A 15,418-nucleotide genomic window follows, 5' to 3' on the forward strand; every position below is an offset into this window, starting at 1 on the left:
GGCAGTCAGATGACAGTAATACACGGAAGCATGACAGTCACAGATGTGCTAACCATGGCAATAAACTTGAAACAAAAATATTTTGAAGACAGAACACTCTAAACTGCTGTATTTTTGGTAAGGTTGGTTTATATGATTCTTAAATGCATTACTCATTACCAGCTAAACAGAAAATAAATCTGAAATGTGTCACTAAAAGTTCAAGCTATTTGCAATAATTTCTCTTTAGAACTACAAGGTAAATCCTTAACCCCGAAAAGAGCTGGCTAATCTTTCTCAAAATCAGCTTACTTAAAAAATAATTTTTTATTTATAAACCAATTATCTATCCTTTTAGAAATTTTAGTTCAATCTCAAACTGTATGACATTTATAAGAAACAACAGAAGAACACAAGATCCGTAAAGTTCCAGAGTAAGATGAAGGCCACACAGCTAGCAAAGTGTCAGAAGCAGAATTCAAACCTTCATCTGTCTGGCTACAAAGTCCATGCTCTCTCCTCTGAATCATTTTATAATCAAACTTAGCCTTACTAAATGCAAACTGAGAAAGTATTTATCATTCTATTAAATGCAACTTTTAAATAAGAGAGTTTTTATATCAAATACCTTCCAAAACTTTAATAGCATTTAATCACAACTATTCTGGAAAACTGAAAGTAGCTTACTTGCTCTCTAACAAGACATTCAAAACAAAATGAGAGAGAAAAATTCCTCAGAAGTGGGCCTCTTAAACAAGGCACACTGGGGCACCTTACAGGGCACCACACCATCAAAAAGAACTCTTGGGCTTCCCTGGTGGCACAGTGGTTGAGGGTCCGCCTGCCGATGCAGGGGACACGGGTTCGTGCCCCGGTCCGGGAGGATCCCACGTGCCGCGGAGCGGCTGGGCCTGTGAGCCATGGTCGCTGAGCCTGCGCATCCAGAGCCTGTGCTCCGCAACGGGAGAGGCCACAACAGTGAGAGGCCCGCGTACCGCAAAAAAAAAAAAAAAAAAAAGAACTCTTAAGTGTACTTCTAAATTCTACTTACCATTGTGGAAGAACGAACTTTTTTTTTTCAATTAAAAAGAAATTAGTTCCATCTCACTCATTACCAATAACCCTAAAAACAAACAAACAAAGAAAAACAAACCTGAAGAACCTGAACTACTATCATTTACCTTTTTTAGCAACTTCCATTTCTTCTTCTGTCCATCGAGAGGTTTCTACAGGTTCTGTAGAAACTGAAATAAAGACAGAACCCAATAAGCCAGAGAAAGATGAAGTCCTTCATTCATAGATTATATGGCACCAACCGTATAATCTATAGCCTAAATATTTATCTGACACAAAGCCACTTTAAAGCATTAGGTGAAAGAAACTATGGAAATAGGATGGTATCAGCCTCTCCTCTACTGTAATAGAGGGGAAAATCCCACACTCCTCAGTACCATGGTCTTCCTCAACGTTTTTTAACATTCCATCCATGTCCACATGTTTGAATGCGGTGCCTCCCCACTTCCTAGAGCTCCATCCCTTCTCTCCTGAAGTGTCAAAAGAAGCAGCCGCCCTTCTGCTTCCTGCCCAGGCAGGCGCAGTCCTCTCCTGTTCTCTGAACCCCCATCTCCCCCGAACTCCTGAAGTCCCTGTGTTCATCCTCAGTGCCTGAAATCTAGCAAACAGATGGATCACAAACTGAACACTTTCTCCTTTACTTTAGAAAATTGAGACTCTCAGGCCTAAAATGAGCTCCTGCTATATTCTCCTTCTCAATTAACATTACTACCATCCACCCAGTCACTCCAATTATTATCAGGATCTTCAGACTAATTTTTGAAGCCTTAGACTAATTTTTAAATCTTTCCATCCATTTACCACTCACATGCAATGATGTATGTCAATTCTGGTCTCCTGAATACACCCCCTCGCTGCCTGGACCACTGAATGCATAAGGATGCCCTTCTAGCTGGTCCCTCAGCCTCCAGCCCTTACCCCAAACACACCTCCTCCACACTGTCACCAGAGTTATCTTTCTAAGACACCAATCTAGTCACAACACTCCTCTGTTTAAAAACCTCTGTAGGCTCCCTACTTTGTAAGCAAAGCAGTTCAGACAAAGCCCACCATGATCTGCCCCCATCTGCTTGTCCAACTGTTTCCTTCACTTCATTCCTGTTATTTCCAAAACTTGCAATTTCTTTCATACTTCATGTTACGATAAACTTGGTACCACTGAACCACCAATGATGGTACTCATCATTAATACGATCCCATTATAAACTAATGAAGAGAGGTCTTTAATAAGAAAGAGAAAAATGCGTGTACTCTTAGACCCAGTATTCCCTTGTCTAAGAATTTATTTCCATGAAAACTAATTTAACAGAAAGAAAATGCTATGTGAATAAAGATTTTTTTTTCATTAAAGTGCTATCCATATTAGTTTTAAAGGCGGGAGGAGATGGCCAACATCTCACAGCCATTGAAAGTGAAAATGAAGATCACTTATAAAGTAGAAAACATTCATGACATGTGCCCAGTTAGAACATCAGGAAACAAGGTGGCACGCACACTAGCATTACAACAAAGGAAAAAGAAAAACAGCTGTATTAGGTAGTAAGGTTGGGGCTCATGTTCTCTTTCGAAAGACTTTGATATTAAAGTCTAACAAATTTAGGGCTTCCCTGGTGGTGCAGTGGTTGAGAATCAGCCTGCCAATGCAGGGGACACGGGTTCAAGCCCGGGTCCGGGAAGATTCCCACATGCCGCAGAGCAACTAAGCCTGTGCGCCACAACTACTGAGCCTGCGCGCTACAGCCCACAAGCCACAACTACTGAAGCCCACGCGCCACAACTACGGAAGCCCGTGAGCCTAGAGCCCATGCTCCGCAACGAGAGAAGCCTCCGCAATGAGAAACCCGCGCACCGCAACGAAGAGTAGCCCCTGCTCGCCCCAACTAGAGAAAGCCTGCATGCAGCAATGAAGACCCAACGCAGCCAAAAATAAATAAAATACATAAATTCATTAAAAAAAAAAAAAAACAAATTTAAAGGCCAGAATTTCAGATCAGCATTTCTAGGCCATCAATATCAGAGGTCCCTCCTGCCTCACCCTAGCACTGAAACAGAATCCCAAACAAAATTCTGGCCCGTTCGCTCCAATCTCGTCCACTCACTGGGTTCCGGCGGCGGTGGCAGAGGTGGGGGGGGCTCCTCGGTGGCTGCAGCAGCCGCAGCGCTGGCAGCTGCGGCCTCACTGGTCATGGACCTGGTGACCCGGCCCTTTCGGCGGCCCTGACTGTTGGCAGTCTTTCGGCCCCGGGGCGTGGCCTGCTCTCTCTCCTCAGTTTCTTCTGCTGTACTTTCTGTCTTATCCTTTTCCTTGGTGTTTTCTCTAGAAACAACAGCAAAAGAACGTTTTGTGTGATTTAAAAGTACACATACACCAAAAAGATTACAGCCTTGAAAATTCTTTAAATAGAAGTTGAATAAAACTACCCAACCTCCCAGTTACTTGGAATAACCGCTTGGGCTTCCCATCAATACAAACTCAACCCGCCCCAAAACACGCTCACCCTCCCCACCCTGCTTCCTGCTCCCTGGCCCCTGACCAGCAGCAGCTGGCGGCACCAGCACGCTCACCATCACTCAGCTTACAGATCCCACTTCACCTTCAGCTCTTCCCCTTGTTAGTTACTTGTATGTGAACCAGTGCCTCGTGCTGGTCCTTTCCTCTCACTGATGTTCCTCCCACCACTCCCACCACCTCCATCTCTGTTGCCTCTGCGTGTGTTCAGTGCCTTAGTAGCACAGTCACAGTCTCTTACAACAGCCTTCCTGACTTCTGCATCCCCATCCATTCTATATTGCTCATGGACCCATATGCTAGCACAACAGCTTTGGCAATAAACCATTTCCTCCATTCTAATCCTACCTATTCCCAAACAGAGCCATGCAGCCTCCTGAGTGAAGGTTACGCTTTAGCTTTCATTAAGGCTTTACCTACCTGGACCCCAACCTCCTTCCGCTTTCCTCCTGGAGGCGTCCTACGTTCCAAACCAATGAAACCACTATCTGCCATTTCCCAAAGGGGCCTGTGCCTTCACACCACTCGCTCTGTTCCACCCAAACCGACCACCAGCTCCTGCGACAAGTCCTCCAAACTATCCAGGCAGAAGGAAACCTCAACCTCTTCTCAATCTCCCAGCACACTTTATTGACTCTGCTCATTCCTTCCAGGCTTTTTTCTTTCCCTTAAAGAGTACTTGTACCTTGCCTAATTTTTCCTACTAGATCATCAACTACCTGGGAAGAGTACGTATCTTACGTATTTCTGCATCCTCCGTAAGACCTAGCTCACAGCAGTAATAAATGAGTGCTTGTTAAATAAACTAGGGATTTTAAGAACAAAGTAAAAACAAGATATGGCAGTAACATATGAGCAGAACCACTGACCACGTGGAGGATAAATGTTTTACCTGAATAACTAAAAAAAAAAATTTTTTTATAGATATCATCTTCTTAAAGCACAAAATTAGAATGGCATTAAGTATCCAACTCTTTAAAAAACATGGCAAGTGATTTAGGCTGCTTTAGCTGCCGCAAAATTAGATAAACCTTCAGTATTTCCAAGAAGATTATAGAAATAACAATAAATATTAAAAAGAAACTACTAACACAATCAACAACCTGTAGGGATCTCACACTTATTAAGTAAAAGCAGCCACACAACAGGAGATTACATACTGTACGATTCCATTTATATGAAATTATAGGAAAGGCAAAACAAATTAGTAGTTACCAGGGGCTGGGAATGGGGGGTAGGGAAACTACTGCAAAGGAGCACAAGGGAGCTTTCTTGGGGTGATGGAAATGTTCTGAGTCACGAGTGCGGCAACAGGTACACCAGTGCATACAACTATCAAAATATATCAACGTATACCCTTAAAAACTGGTGAAATTTAGTCTATGCAAAATTATGCCTCAATAAAGCTGATCCTTGGAGGAAAAACAAACAAACCAGCTGCTAAGGGCCTCCCTGCACCCAACCCTGCCAAAACATGTACACAAAGATGTCAACGATAGCTGTCTCTGAGTGGCAGAATCACAGGTTAATTTTCTTTCTATTTTGCTCTCTCTTCCTGATTTGCTGTAAGGAACTAGAATTATTTTTATAACCAGGAAAACAGCAACAGCAACCACAAACAAACCAGGAAATCTGGACTTCCCTGGTGGCACAGTGGTTAAGAATCCACCTGTCAATGCAGGGGACACGGGTTTGAGCCCTGCTCCCGGAAGATCCCACATGCCACGGAGCAAGTAAGCCCGTGTGCCACAACTTCTAAGCCTGCGCTCTAGAGCCCGCGAGCCACAACTACTGAGCCCACGTGCCACAACTACTGAAGCCCACGCGCCTAGAGCCCATGCTGTGCAATAAGAGAAGCCACCGCAATGAGAAGCCCACACACCGTAAAGGAAGATTAGCCCCCGCTTGACGCAACTAGAGAAAGTCCACGCGCACCAACGAAGACCCAATGCAGCCAAAAATAAATTTTAAAAACAACAAAAAAAATCAGGAAGTCTATTTTATATGAAAAATAAAATCCATAAAGCTGGAATAGAAGGTGTTATATAAATGAAAACCATTTAGCAGCATTTTTACACTAATGTACACTACCTGAGGTTCAAAACAAAAGATCTTGAGGTTCTTCCAAATCAAAGATTAAATTATACTCAGTGTATCTCAGTGATAGTGTATATTATTGTAGCTCATCCCTTCTGAAACAGAGTATGTCATGTCTGGCAAATAAGTCCATCAAGCCAAAAGTTATACTTACTGGAATATTCCACTCCTTAATTATTTCAAATAACTATTAGGTGATCAAAGCACACATCCCATTGATTCTTTTATCTAAAATTTTATACCTTCAGTAGATTCAATCTCATTATTTAAAAATAACTACAACATTTAACTATTTAACTCACTTAGAGTCCTCCTTTTCATCTTTTTCTTCTTCATCTTTCTTTTCCTCCTCTTTTTTTTCTGTTTTTTCTGCTTTATCTTCTTCTTTTTCTTCTACTTTTTCTTCTTGTGAGGGTCGGGCAATTTGCTGCTAGAATGAACCATCATTTGTAAAATTGGAAAGTAAAACAAACAGCTCCTCAAATCATAATGATAAATAATAAATATCTATGCAACAAATTTATGATTAACTTATTCACCATCTACAATGTAACTAAGGGTCATGTACTAAAAACGAGTCTAATGCTCTTTAATGTAGTCTATATGTATTGCTTAAAAGGTCACACACACATATAAACACACACAAATGTTCACAGTGTCTGGATCCATCAGACAGGTGACAATGTTAAGATTCCACTTAGAAATCTGAGGTTGGTACTCTCTTTTTGTAATTCCCACATCTAATCTGTCACTTACACATTTCAATTCTACTTGAAATTTGATAATGTGTCAAACCATCCCCCCGGTATGAGATCCTTAATATGTTCCCAAATTTTTCATCATTATGGATAATACTACAAGAAACCTCTTTATGCTTTTACTCTTTTGGGGAAACATTCATTTACTGGAAGAGTAGACAGCCATGGCCATTATTAAGACTGAAGCAATTTAGGAAAGTATTATGGATATAATAAACTAAAAAGTAAAACACTCAAATATGCCTAAACTGTAATTACAACTCTGTAATCGTAAATATGTATATAAACAAAGACAAAGATAATAAGGTTATGGACCCTTTTAACTCTGATGTCTCATTTGCTAAACCTGAGAAAAGTGAAATGAAACTGTGGTGTTTTAATTACGAAATCAAACAGCCTAACGGAATAGGACCGGACTCCAGCTCCCCCGCAGCACGCGGCCGACCAGCCCAGGTGTACCTTTGCCCACACGGTCTGCGCCCGGGCTGCCCTCAGCACACCCAGCATTTTCATGCCTTTGCTCAGAATACAGTAAAATCTTCCTCAACTTCCGATAGCATCTCACAGTCTTTTACCACCTCCCCAGAACTACAATCTAGCTTCTTCCTTAAGACACCTGGCCTCTCCAGAAGGGGGCCTCTCCAGAAGGGGGCGTCTCCAGAATGGGGACCCCTTCTGGAGAGGCCTCCTTCTAACATATGGAGGAAGAATCTAAACCCTTCTTGCTCCCCACTGCCACTTCCAGAACACTGCTCAGCTGCGGTATTTAAAAACCTCCTGTTACAAATTTCAGAAAATCTACCTATGACACCTTGTTTCCTCTTCTGGTGTTACAGACTGACTCTCAAAGACTCCCAGGAGCACAGAGGTTACTTTATCACGTGGCTCGTTATGCCATGTCATTATTCTTCAGATTTCAAGATGCCTGTCAATGCCTTTTCTATCAACACGATATCCTACGTGTGAAATACTTTCAGGTCATTGCCATTCAGTCTCCCACAGGGAGTCACCACAGCCATCCTCGGTGGGCACTGCCCCCCCCCCGGCCCTATAATCTGACAGTGTGCCCTGCAACCACCGCCACTCACATCCGTCCCAGTCCACATCTCCACTGTCGCCAGTCCAGTCCTGCTTTTTGTCCTCATCACCATCTACAATCCCTTGATGCTAGGAAATTTTCACAGCCCACCAAGAACGGCATCCACTCTTCCACTCTGACCCCAGCTAAATCGTTTCAGTACCATGATTCCCTCACTTACCTTACCTGACCTTCCCAGGTCCTCACCCTGGCTAACTGCCAGTTTCCTTTTCTTCTAAGTATGTATTATTGCTAGAGAAAACTAAGAAATCAGGAAGATTTTAATGGATACTTTCCAAGCATGACTAGCTCTCCTTTACAACTGGGAATGTTTTATTCATCCGACTCCCTAGCACATCACAGCGATCCCAAGATCTGTCTGAAATGCTAATAACCTCACCCTGCCCGCCACAAACGTAGCATTCATCTGTCATTCTGAACCAACAAAATGACATACCAACAACAAACTCTGCCTCCTGCCTAGCAAGTGGGCTACGTAACCCAGAAAACGGTTTACAGCCCTAAGAAGTGATGGGGAGGTGTCAACTCGGCTGAAGATAAGGAAAGAGGTCTACTGTCCCTTAGACTTGAACAACACATATAACTGTATTCCCCGAATACTCTTCTGCTTCTAATGCCGACCCGGGTTTTGAAGTAAGCAAGCAATCCCCCACATGCCCTGCTGCCCGAAACCATCCCACAGCTGACTGGCCCCTCCTGCAGTGCTGGTGGCTGAGAGGCAAGGGCAGCACCTGTTTTGACCAGTCAAAGGGAAGAAGAGGGCAGGATCCCTCCAGAAACGCAGCCCCCAGTTCTGCAGAGTGTGTGCGAATGATCCAAAGAAACTGCTGGGGCTGCCGGACAGTCTGCAGAAGCGTGTGCACCTCCAGAGCAGAGCCCCACACTGAGCAGCGGCGAGTGGAGAGGGATGTGAGGGAGGCCCGAGACTGTGGACAGCACTTAACCCGGGAGACAAGCATCAAGACCCACAGCAAGGATGGCCACGGACACTAAGAAAGGAAGGAAGAAACTCTGGTTTTCACAAGAAGTGGCTGGCACTGCTTCTGCTTCAGGCAGATCTGTAAAGGAAAGAGCCAGCCCCCATGGTCTACGATGGAGGTTGCAGGCCACATACCTCAACCCTTGCCAGCGGGCAGGCTGGAGCAGAAGCCCATGGTTTCAAAAGGAAACTCTTCAAAGGACCCTAAGAGACACAGGCGCTCCCATGAGCTTCTTGTCCAGGTTTCTCCCTCCTTAAGCCCAACACTTGATAGTAAATTAAAAAAAAGTCTCATTCTGTTAGGGAGGTTCTCCCAACATGAAACATTCCTGCCAAACAATAAGCTATTCACTCTGAATGGCAGAGCACCGTTATAAAACAAAATAAAAATTCCAATGAAAAAAAGTGAAAGTTACATGTATTTCATGAAAATAAATGAAGAATAGGGTCAATTTCAGCAGGGTCCTCTCTAGCAAGATCAAATGCTAGGGCTTCCCTGGTGGCACAGTGGTTAAGAATCCGCCTGCCAACGCAGGGGACACGGGTTCAAGCCCTAGTCCGGGAAGATCACACATGCTGCGGAGCAGCGAAGCCTGTGTGCCACAACTACTGAGCCTGAGCTCTAGAGCCCGCGAGCCACAACTACTAAAGCCCGCGCGCCTAGAGCCCGTGCTCTGCAGCAAGAGAAGCCACCGCAATGAGAAGCCCACACACCGCAACGAAGAGTAGCCCCCGCTCACCGCAACTAGAGAAAGCCCACATGCAGCAACAAAGACCCAACGCAGCCAAAAATACATTAAATAAATAAATTTTGAAAAGAAATATATTTTTAAAAAAAAGAAAAAAGAAAGATCAAATGCTAGCTTATGCTGACATTTATTACTACTACATCTGACTGGGTGTCTAACTCATATATATTTGTTAAAATGCTCAGGTCTTTAGAAAACAAATAAATAAAGGAATTCCCATTCAGCAGACAATGAAGTTGCCAAAAAGTGAAATGACCAAATTTAAGAACAAGGAGCTAGTTAAATAACAATGTACAGGAAACAGAAAAAATGAAGTACTTCAGCCACTGAGGTTTTCTTAAAGTACTTCTGGCAGTAAACAGAAAATATCTTATGCCAATCTTATCAGAGTATATTAATAACTAATGCCTTTAAAGCAACTGAATTGGAGACTACTTTCCTGAAGAGTGAAAGCTGTCGATCACCAAGAAGCATGTTTGGTTGAAGGCAACAAAGGCGGTAGCTGCTGCCCTTTACTTACTGGGCGGTCCCTACACTCTGGGTACTGCACACACAACTAGTCTCCTATAAACACTGCAAGGTAAGAAGCAGTGCTCACAGATGTCACTCCCACAGATGTCACCAAGTGAAGGGACACTAGAGTGTCACAGACACAAAGAAGCAGAGCATTTGGGGATCTAAAGCTCCTTCCATTATACCCAATTCTTTAATTGTCTAAATCACCCTTTCTAACTAGCGTATAGCTAACGGTTTAGTCAAAAACTCCTCCAACTTCAACAATTACTACATTTACATAAGTATATGCTTTCTGAACACCTCTGGGGAATAAAAACACGCTGGCACAGTTAAAGGGGAAGATGTTGTTGGCATGAAGGGAGAGTACAAATTCTTGTAAGAGCCCTCGAAGATCTGGAAATGAAAAATGTGGTTTCAAAACAATGACTTGCTTTACTGCAGGTCACGAGCAGGTGCCACAGGAATCCCATGTGCACAGCGACAGACTTATTACATGGGAGTTTACGCTGGAAAGTGAGATGGAATTATTACTTCTAACAAAAATGTTGCACACAAAATCAAGTTACTACTTGGCATGGTATTTACAATTTTAGATCCCAAACAGTAAAGCCAAAGAGGGGCTTTTGGTTTATAATCTTTGATAAGCATTCACTGCTTCAACTACAATTGATAAAGAACCACACTCATTCCCGTCATGGGATGCCAACAAGCTGGACTGTAACAATGGTTTGGGCAGAGTAGCGAACAGAATTTTTGAGAAAAGAGTTAAAACTTTTGCCAACAATAATCTCTGAACACAACTGTAACAAAAGTATGATTATCTCTCATTTCCCGATGATTCTAAGATTAAAACTCATTTTCTACGTAAATAATATGCAAGGTCCCCTATGGCAACAGCAATGTTAAAAATCACACCTCACAGGCTTCCCTGGTGGCGCAGTGGTTGAGAGTCCGCCTGTCGATGCAGGGGACGCGGGTTCGTGTCCCGGTCCAGGAAGATCCCACATGCCGCGGAGCGGCTGGGCCCGTGAGCCATGGCCGCTGAGCTTGCGCGTCCGGAGCCTGTGCTCCGCGACGGGAGAGGCCACAACAGTGAGAGGCCCGCGTGCCGCCAAAAAAAAAAAAAAAAAAAAAAAAACAACATACCTCACAGATGTGGAATCTCTCAGCCAACAGCATACTACATATTCATCTGCTGAAAAAAAATTACTTCCTACAGGTAAGCAGCTGGGAGTGGGGGAGGGGAGAAGCAATCAAAGCCTGAAAGGATGCAGTGCACACGTCAGAGGAATAAATCTGCAATAAATGTCTAATCGCTCGGGATGACCCGAGGTAATTCCTACTCATTCAAACTTGACTGCATAATAGAGCAGTAGAGTGGTTTTCAAATTAGTCGGATCTCTATACCTGCCAGGGTAAAAATATCCATTTAAAAATTTTTAACTTGTAACTAGATTCTTTTTCTTTAAAGTCTTCTGGGGGAATTCCCTGGCGGTCCAGTGGTTAGGACTCCGAGCTTCCACTGCTGGGGGCCTGGGTTCGATCCTTGGTCAGGGAACTAAGATCCCACAAGCCATGTGGCACGGCAAAAAAAAAAAAAAAGGAGTCTTTCTGAACTTTTTTCTATATAGAAAATTCTCTATTTCCAACCGAGACCTTCTTCCTAAACTGCAGACTTCTGTATCTAACCGCCTACTCTACATCTCCATGTGGACAAAGTCTAACAGGTATTTAAAATCTAGTACGTGCTGATTATCCCCCCAAATCCGCTCCTCCTTCCACCGTGCCCGTCACAGTCAACAGCAACTCCAGCAGCCAAGACAGCCTATCTCTGCTAACCATCCTTGCATCCCCACAATCACTCCATCAGCAAAACCCACTGGCCTTACCTCCAAAAACATACCCAGAACCTGACCAGTTCTCCCCAGCTCCCACGATAGCCTGGTCCAAGCCACTGAAATTACTAAAATAACCCCTAACTGGCCTCCCCTACATTAGAGTCTCAACAGAGCAGCCAGAAGGCTCCTGTCACAAATGAAACCTGAGGTGACTCTTCTGCTGAAAAGTCTGATGGCCTCCCCTCTCCTCTGGTATCAGCGCCCATCATTCGGTTCCACAGGAGAGAGCAAACACAACCCAACACTACCTACCTCTGAAAAACTGTCCAAGTATTTTGACACAAGCAACTAAGAAACAGAGGTAAGATTCTTTTGGTCTGAGATAGTAGTTTAAGTCCATCATTTAACTCCCTCCCCTTCCAAGTTCCCAGTGAATCAACCAGAGAAATATAAAAGTAGACGGAAAATCTTCAGGGTGGCAGGACTAGACTATGAGAAAGGCTACCCAAAACGAAACTGAGCCTAGCCAGGGGCAAGCATCCCAAGGTTCAGGTCCAAGTGAGGGTACACGTGGACCACCTTGGCTCTGCACATGCGTCCTGAGATGTGGGAAGGGTGCTAGCACAGAGGACAAGTGGTGCAGAAGAAAACACCACCGTGGCTCGAACTGCACAGGGGACACATACGTCCCAGCAAGGAATGAAATGCTGCCCCAGATAACTTTAGGATAGAAAGCCGATGTTTCAGAGTAACAGAGACACTCCCCGTCGCACAAAACTTCCTGCTCTGTCATCACAAGCGATAGACTGCTAACCCGGCAAAGGTGAGGTATAATATAAATCAAATTATCCCCTGAGTTTATCTGGGATTGAAAAAATTAAACAGTAATACATATAATTTCTAAAAATAAATGCTATAAATACTACTTTGTAATTAGGAATAAAGCTATTGTTAAAAATTAGTAGCTGAGAGGGCAGACAGCAGAAGCAAGAAGAACTACAATCCTGCAGGCTGTGGAACAAAAACCACATTCACAGAAAGACAGACAAGATGAAAAGGCAGAGGGCTATGTACCAGATGAAGGAACAAGATAAAACCCCAGAAAAACAACTAAATGAAGTGGAGATAGGCAATCTTTCAGAAAAAGAATTCAGAATAATGACAGTGAAGATGATCCAGGACCTCAGAAAAAGAATGGAGGCAAAGATAGAGCAGATGCAAGAAATGTTTAACAAAGACCTAGAAGAATTAAAGAACAAACACCTAGAAGAACAGAGGTGTTCATCTCTGTTCAAACAGAGATGAACAATACAAAAACTGAAATGAAAACTACAGTAGAAGGAATCAATAGCAGAATAACTGAGGCAGAAGAACGGATAAGTGACCTGGAAGACAGAATGGTGGAATTCACTGCCATGGAACAGAATAAAGAGAAAAGAAGGAAAAGAAATGAAGACAGCATAAGAGACCTCTGGGACAACATTAAACACACCAACATTCACATTATAAGGGTCCCAGAAGGAGAAGAGAGAGGGAAAGGACCCGAGAAAATATCTGAAGAGATTATAGTCGAAAACTTCTCTAACATGGGAAAGGAAATAGCCACCCAAGTCCAGGAAGTGCAGAGAGTCCCAGGCAGGATAAACCCAAGGAGAAACACGCGGAGACACACAGTAATCAAACTGACAAAAATTAAGGACAAAGAAAAATTACTGAAAGCAACAAGGGAAAAACGACAAATAACATACAAGGGAACTCTCATAAAGTTAACAGCTGATTTCTCGGCAGAAACTCTACAAACCAGAAGGGGGCAGCACGATATATTTAAAGTGATGAAAGAGAAGAAACTACAACCAAGATTACTCTACCCAGCAAGGATCTCATCTAGATTCAATGGAGAAATCAAAAGTTTTACAGATGGGCTTCCCTGGTGGTGCAGTGGTTGGGAGTCCGCCTGCCGATGCAGGGGACGTGGGTTCGTGCCCCGGTCCGGGAGGATCCCGCGTGCCGCAGAGCGGCTGGGCCCGTGGGCCGTGGGCACTGGGTGGGCGCTGGGCCTGCGCGTCCGGAGCCTGTGCTCCGCAGCGGGAGAGGCCACAGCAGTGAGAGGCCCGCGTACCACACACACACACACACACACACACACACACACACACACACAAGAAAAGTTTTACAGACAAGCAAAAGCTAAGAGAATTCAGCACCACCAAACCAGCTCTACAACAAATGCTAAAGGAACTTCTCTAAGTGGGAAACACAAGAGAAGAAAAGGACCTACAAAAAACAGCTCATAACAATTAAGAAAATGGTAATAGGAACATACTTATTGATAACTACCTTAAACGTGAATGTATTAAATGCTCCAGACAAAAGACACAGTCTTGCTGAATGGATACAAAAACAAGACCCATATATATGCTGTCTATAGGAGACCCACTTCACACCTAGGGACACATTCAGACTGAAAGTGAGGGGATAGAAAAAGATATGGAAATCAAAAGAAAGCTGGAGTAGCAATACTCATATCAGATAAAAGAGACTTTAAAATAAAGAATGTTACGAGAGACAAGGAAGGACACTACATAATGATCAAGGCATCAATCCAAGAGGAGACATAATTATAAATATACATGCACCCAACATAGGAGCACCTCAATACATAAGGCAACTGCTAACAGCTATAAAAGAGGAAATCGACAGTATCACTATAATAGTGGGGGACTTTAAAACCCCACTTTCACCAATGGACAGATCATCCATACAGAAAAGGAAACACAAGCTTTAAATGACACAATAGACCAGACAGATTTAACTGATATTTATAGGACATTCCATCCAGAGACAGCAGATTACACTTTCTTCTCAAGTGCGCACGGAACATACTCCAGGATAGATCACATCTTGGCTCACAAATCAAGCCTCAGTAAATTTAAGAAAATTGACATCATATCAAGCATCTTTTCTGACCACAACGCTATGAGATTAGAAGTCAATTACAGAGAAAAAAATGTTAAAAACACAAACACATGGAGGCTAAACAATACGTTACTAAATAACCGAGAGATCACTGAAGAAATCAAAGAGGAAATCAAAAAATACCTAGAGACAAATGACAACAAAAACACGACGATCCAAAACCTATGGGATGCAGCAAAAGTAGCTCTAAGAGGGAAGTTTATAGCAATACAAGTCTAACTCAAGAAACAAGAAATATCTCAAATAAACAATCTAACCTTACACCTAAAAGAACTAAAGAAAGAAGAACAAACAAAACCCAAAGTTAGGAAAAGGAAAGAAATCATAAAGATGAGAGCAAAAATAAATGAAATAGACACAAAGAAAACAATAGCAAAGATCAATAAAACTAAAAGCTGGTTCTTTGAGAAGATAAACAAAATTGATAAGCCATTAGCCAGATTCATCAAGAAAAAGAGGGAGAGGACTCAAAACAGTAAAGTTAGAAATGAAAAAGGAGAAGTTACAACAGACACCACAGAAATACAAAGCATCCTAAGAGACTACTACAAGCAACTCTATGCCAATAAAATGGACATCCTGGGAGAAATGGACAAATTCTTAGAAAGGTATAACCTTCCAAGACTGAACCAGAAAGAAATAGAAAATATGAACAGACCAATCACAAGTAATGAAATTGAAACTGATTAAAAATCTTCCAACAAACAAAAGTCCAGGACCAGATGGCTTCACGGGTGAATTCTACCAAACATTTAGAGAAGAGCTAACACCCATCCTTCTCAAACTCTTCCAAAAAATTGCAGAGGAAGGAACACTCCCAAACTCATTCTATGAGGCCACCACA

General features: G+C 42.9%; 1 protein-coding gene across 1 annotated transcript in view; it reads right to left on the reverse strand.

The window, feature by feature from the left end:
* Positions 1-15,418, reverse strand: part of NCOR1 (nuclear receptor corepressor 1) — a 143,324-nt gene that overhangs the window by 58,418 nt on the left and 69,488 nt on the right. Inside the window, 3 exon segments of the mRNA XM_029210849.1 lie at positions 1,161-1,223; positions 3,153-3,370; positions 5,962-6,086. Of these exon segments, the coding sequence (XP_029066682.1) occupies positions 1,161-1,223; positions 3,153-3,370; positions 5,962-6,086 (406 nt within the window).

This window comes from Monodon monoceros, unplaced genomic scaffold, assembly GCF_005190385.1.
Source record: "Monodon monoceros isolate NGI ecotype Baffin Bay Population unplaced genomic scaffold, NGI_Narwhal_1 Super_Scaffold_9, whole genome shotgun sequence".
NCBI classification, from domain to species: Eukaryota; Metazoa; Chordata; class Mammalia; order Artiodactyla; family Monodontidae; genus Monodon; species Monodon monoceros.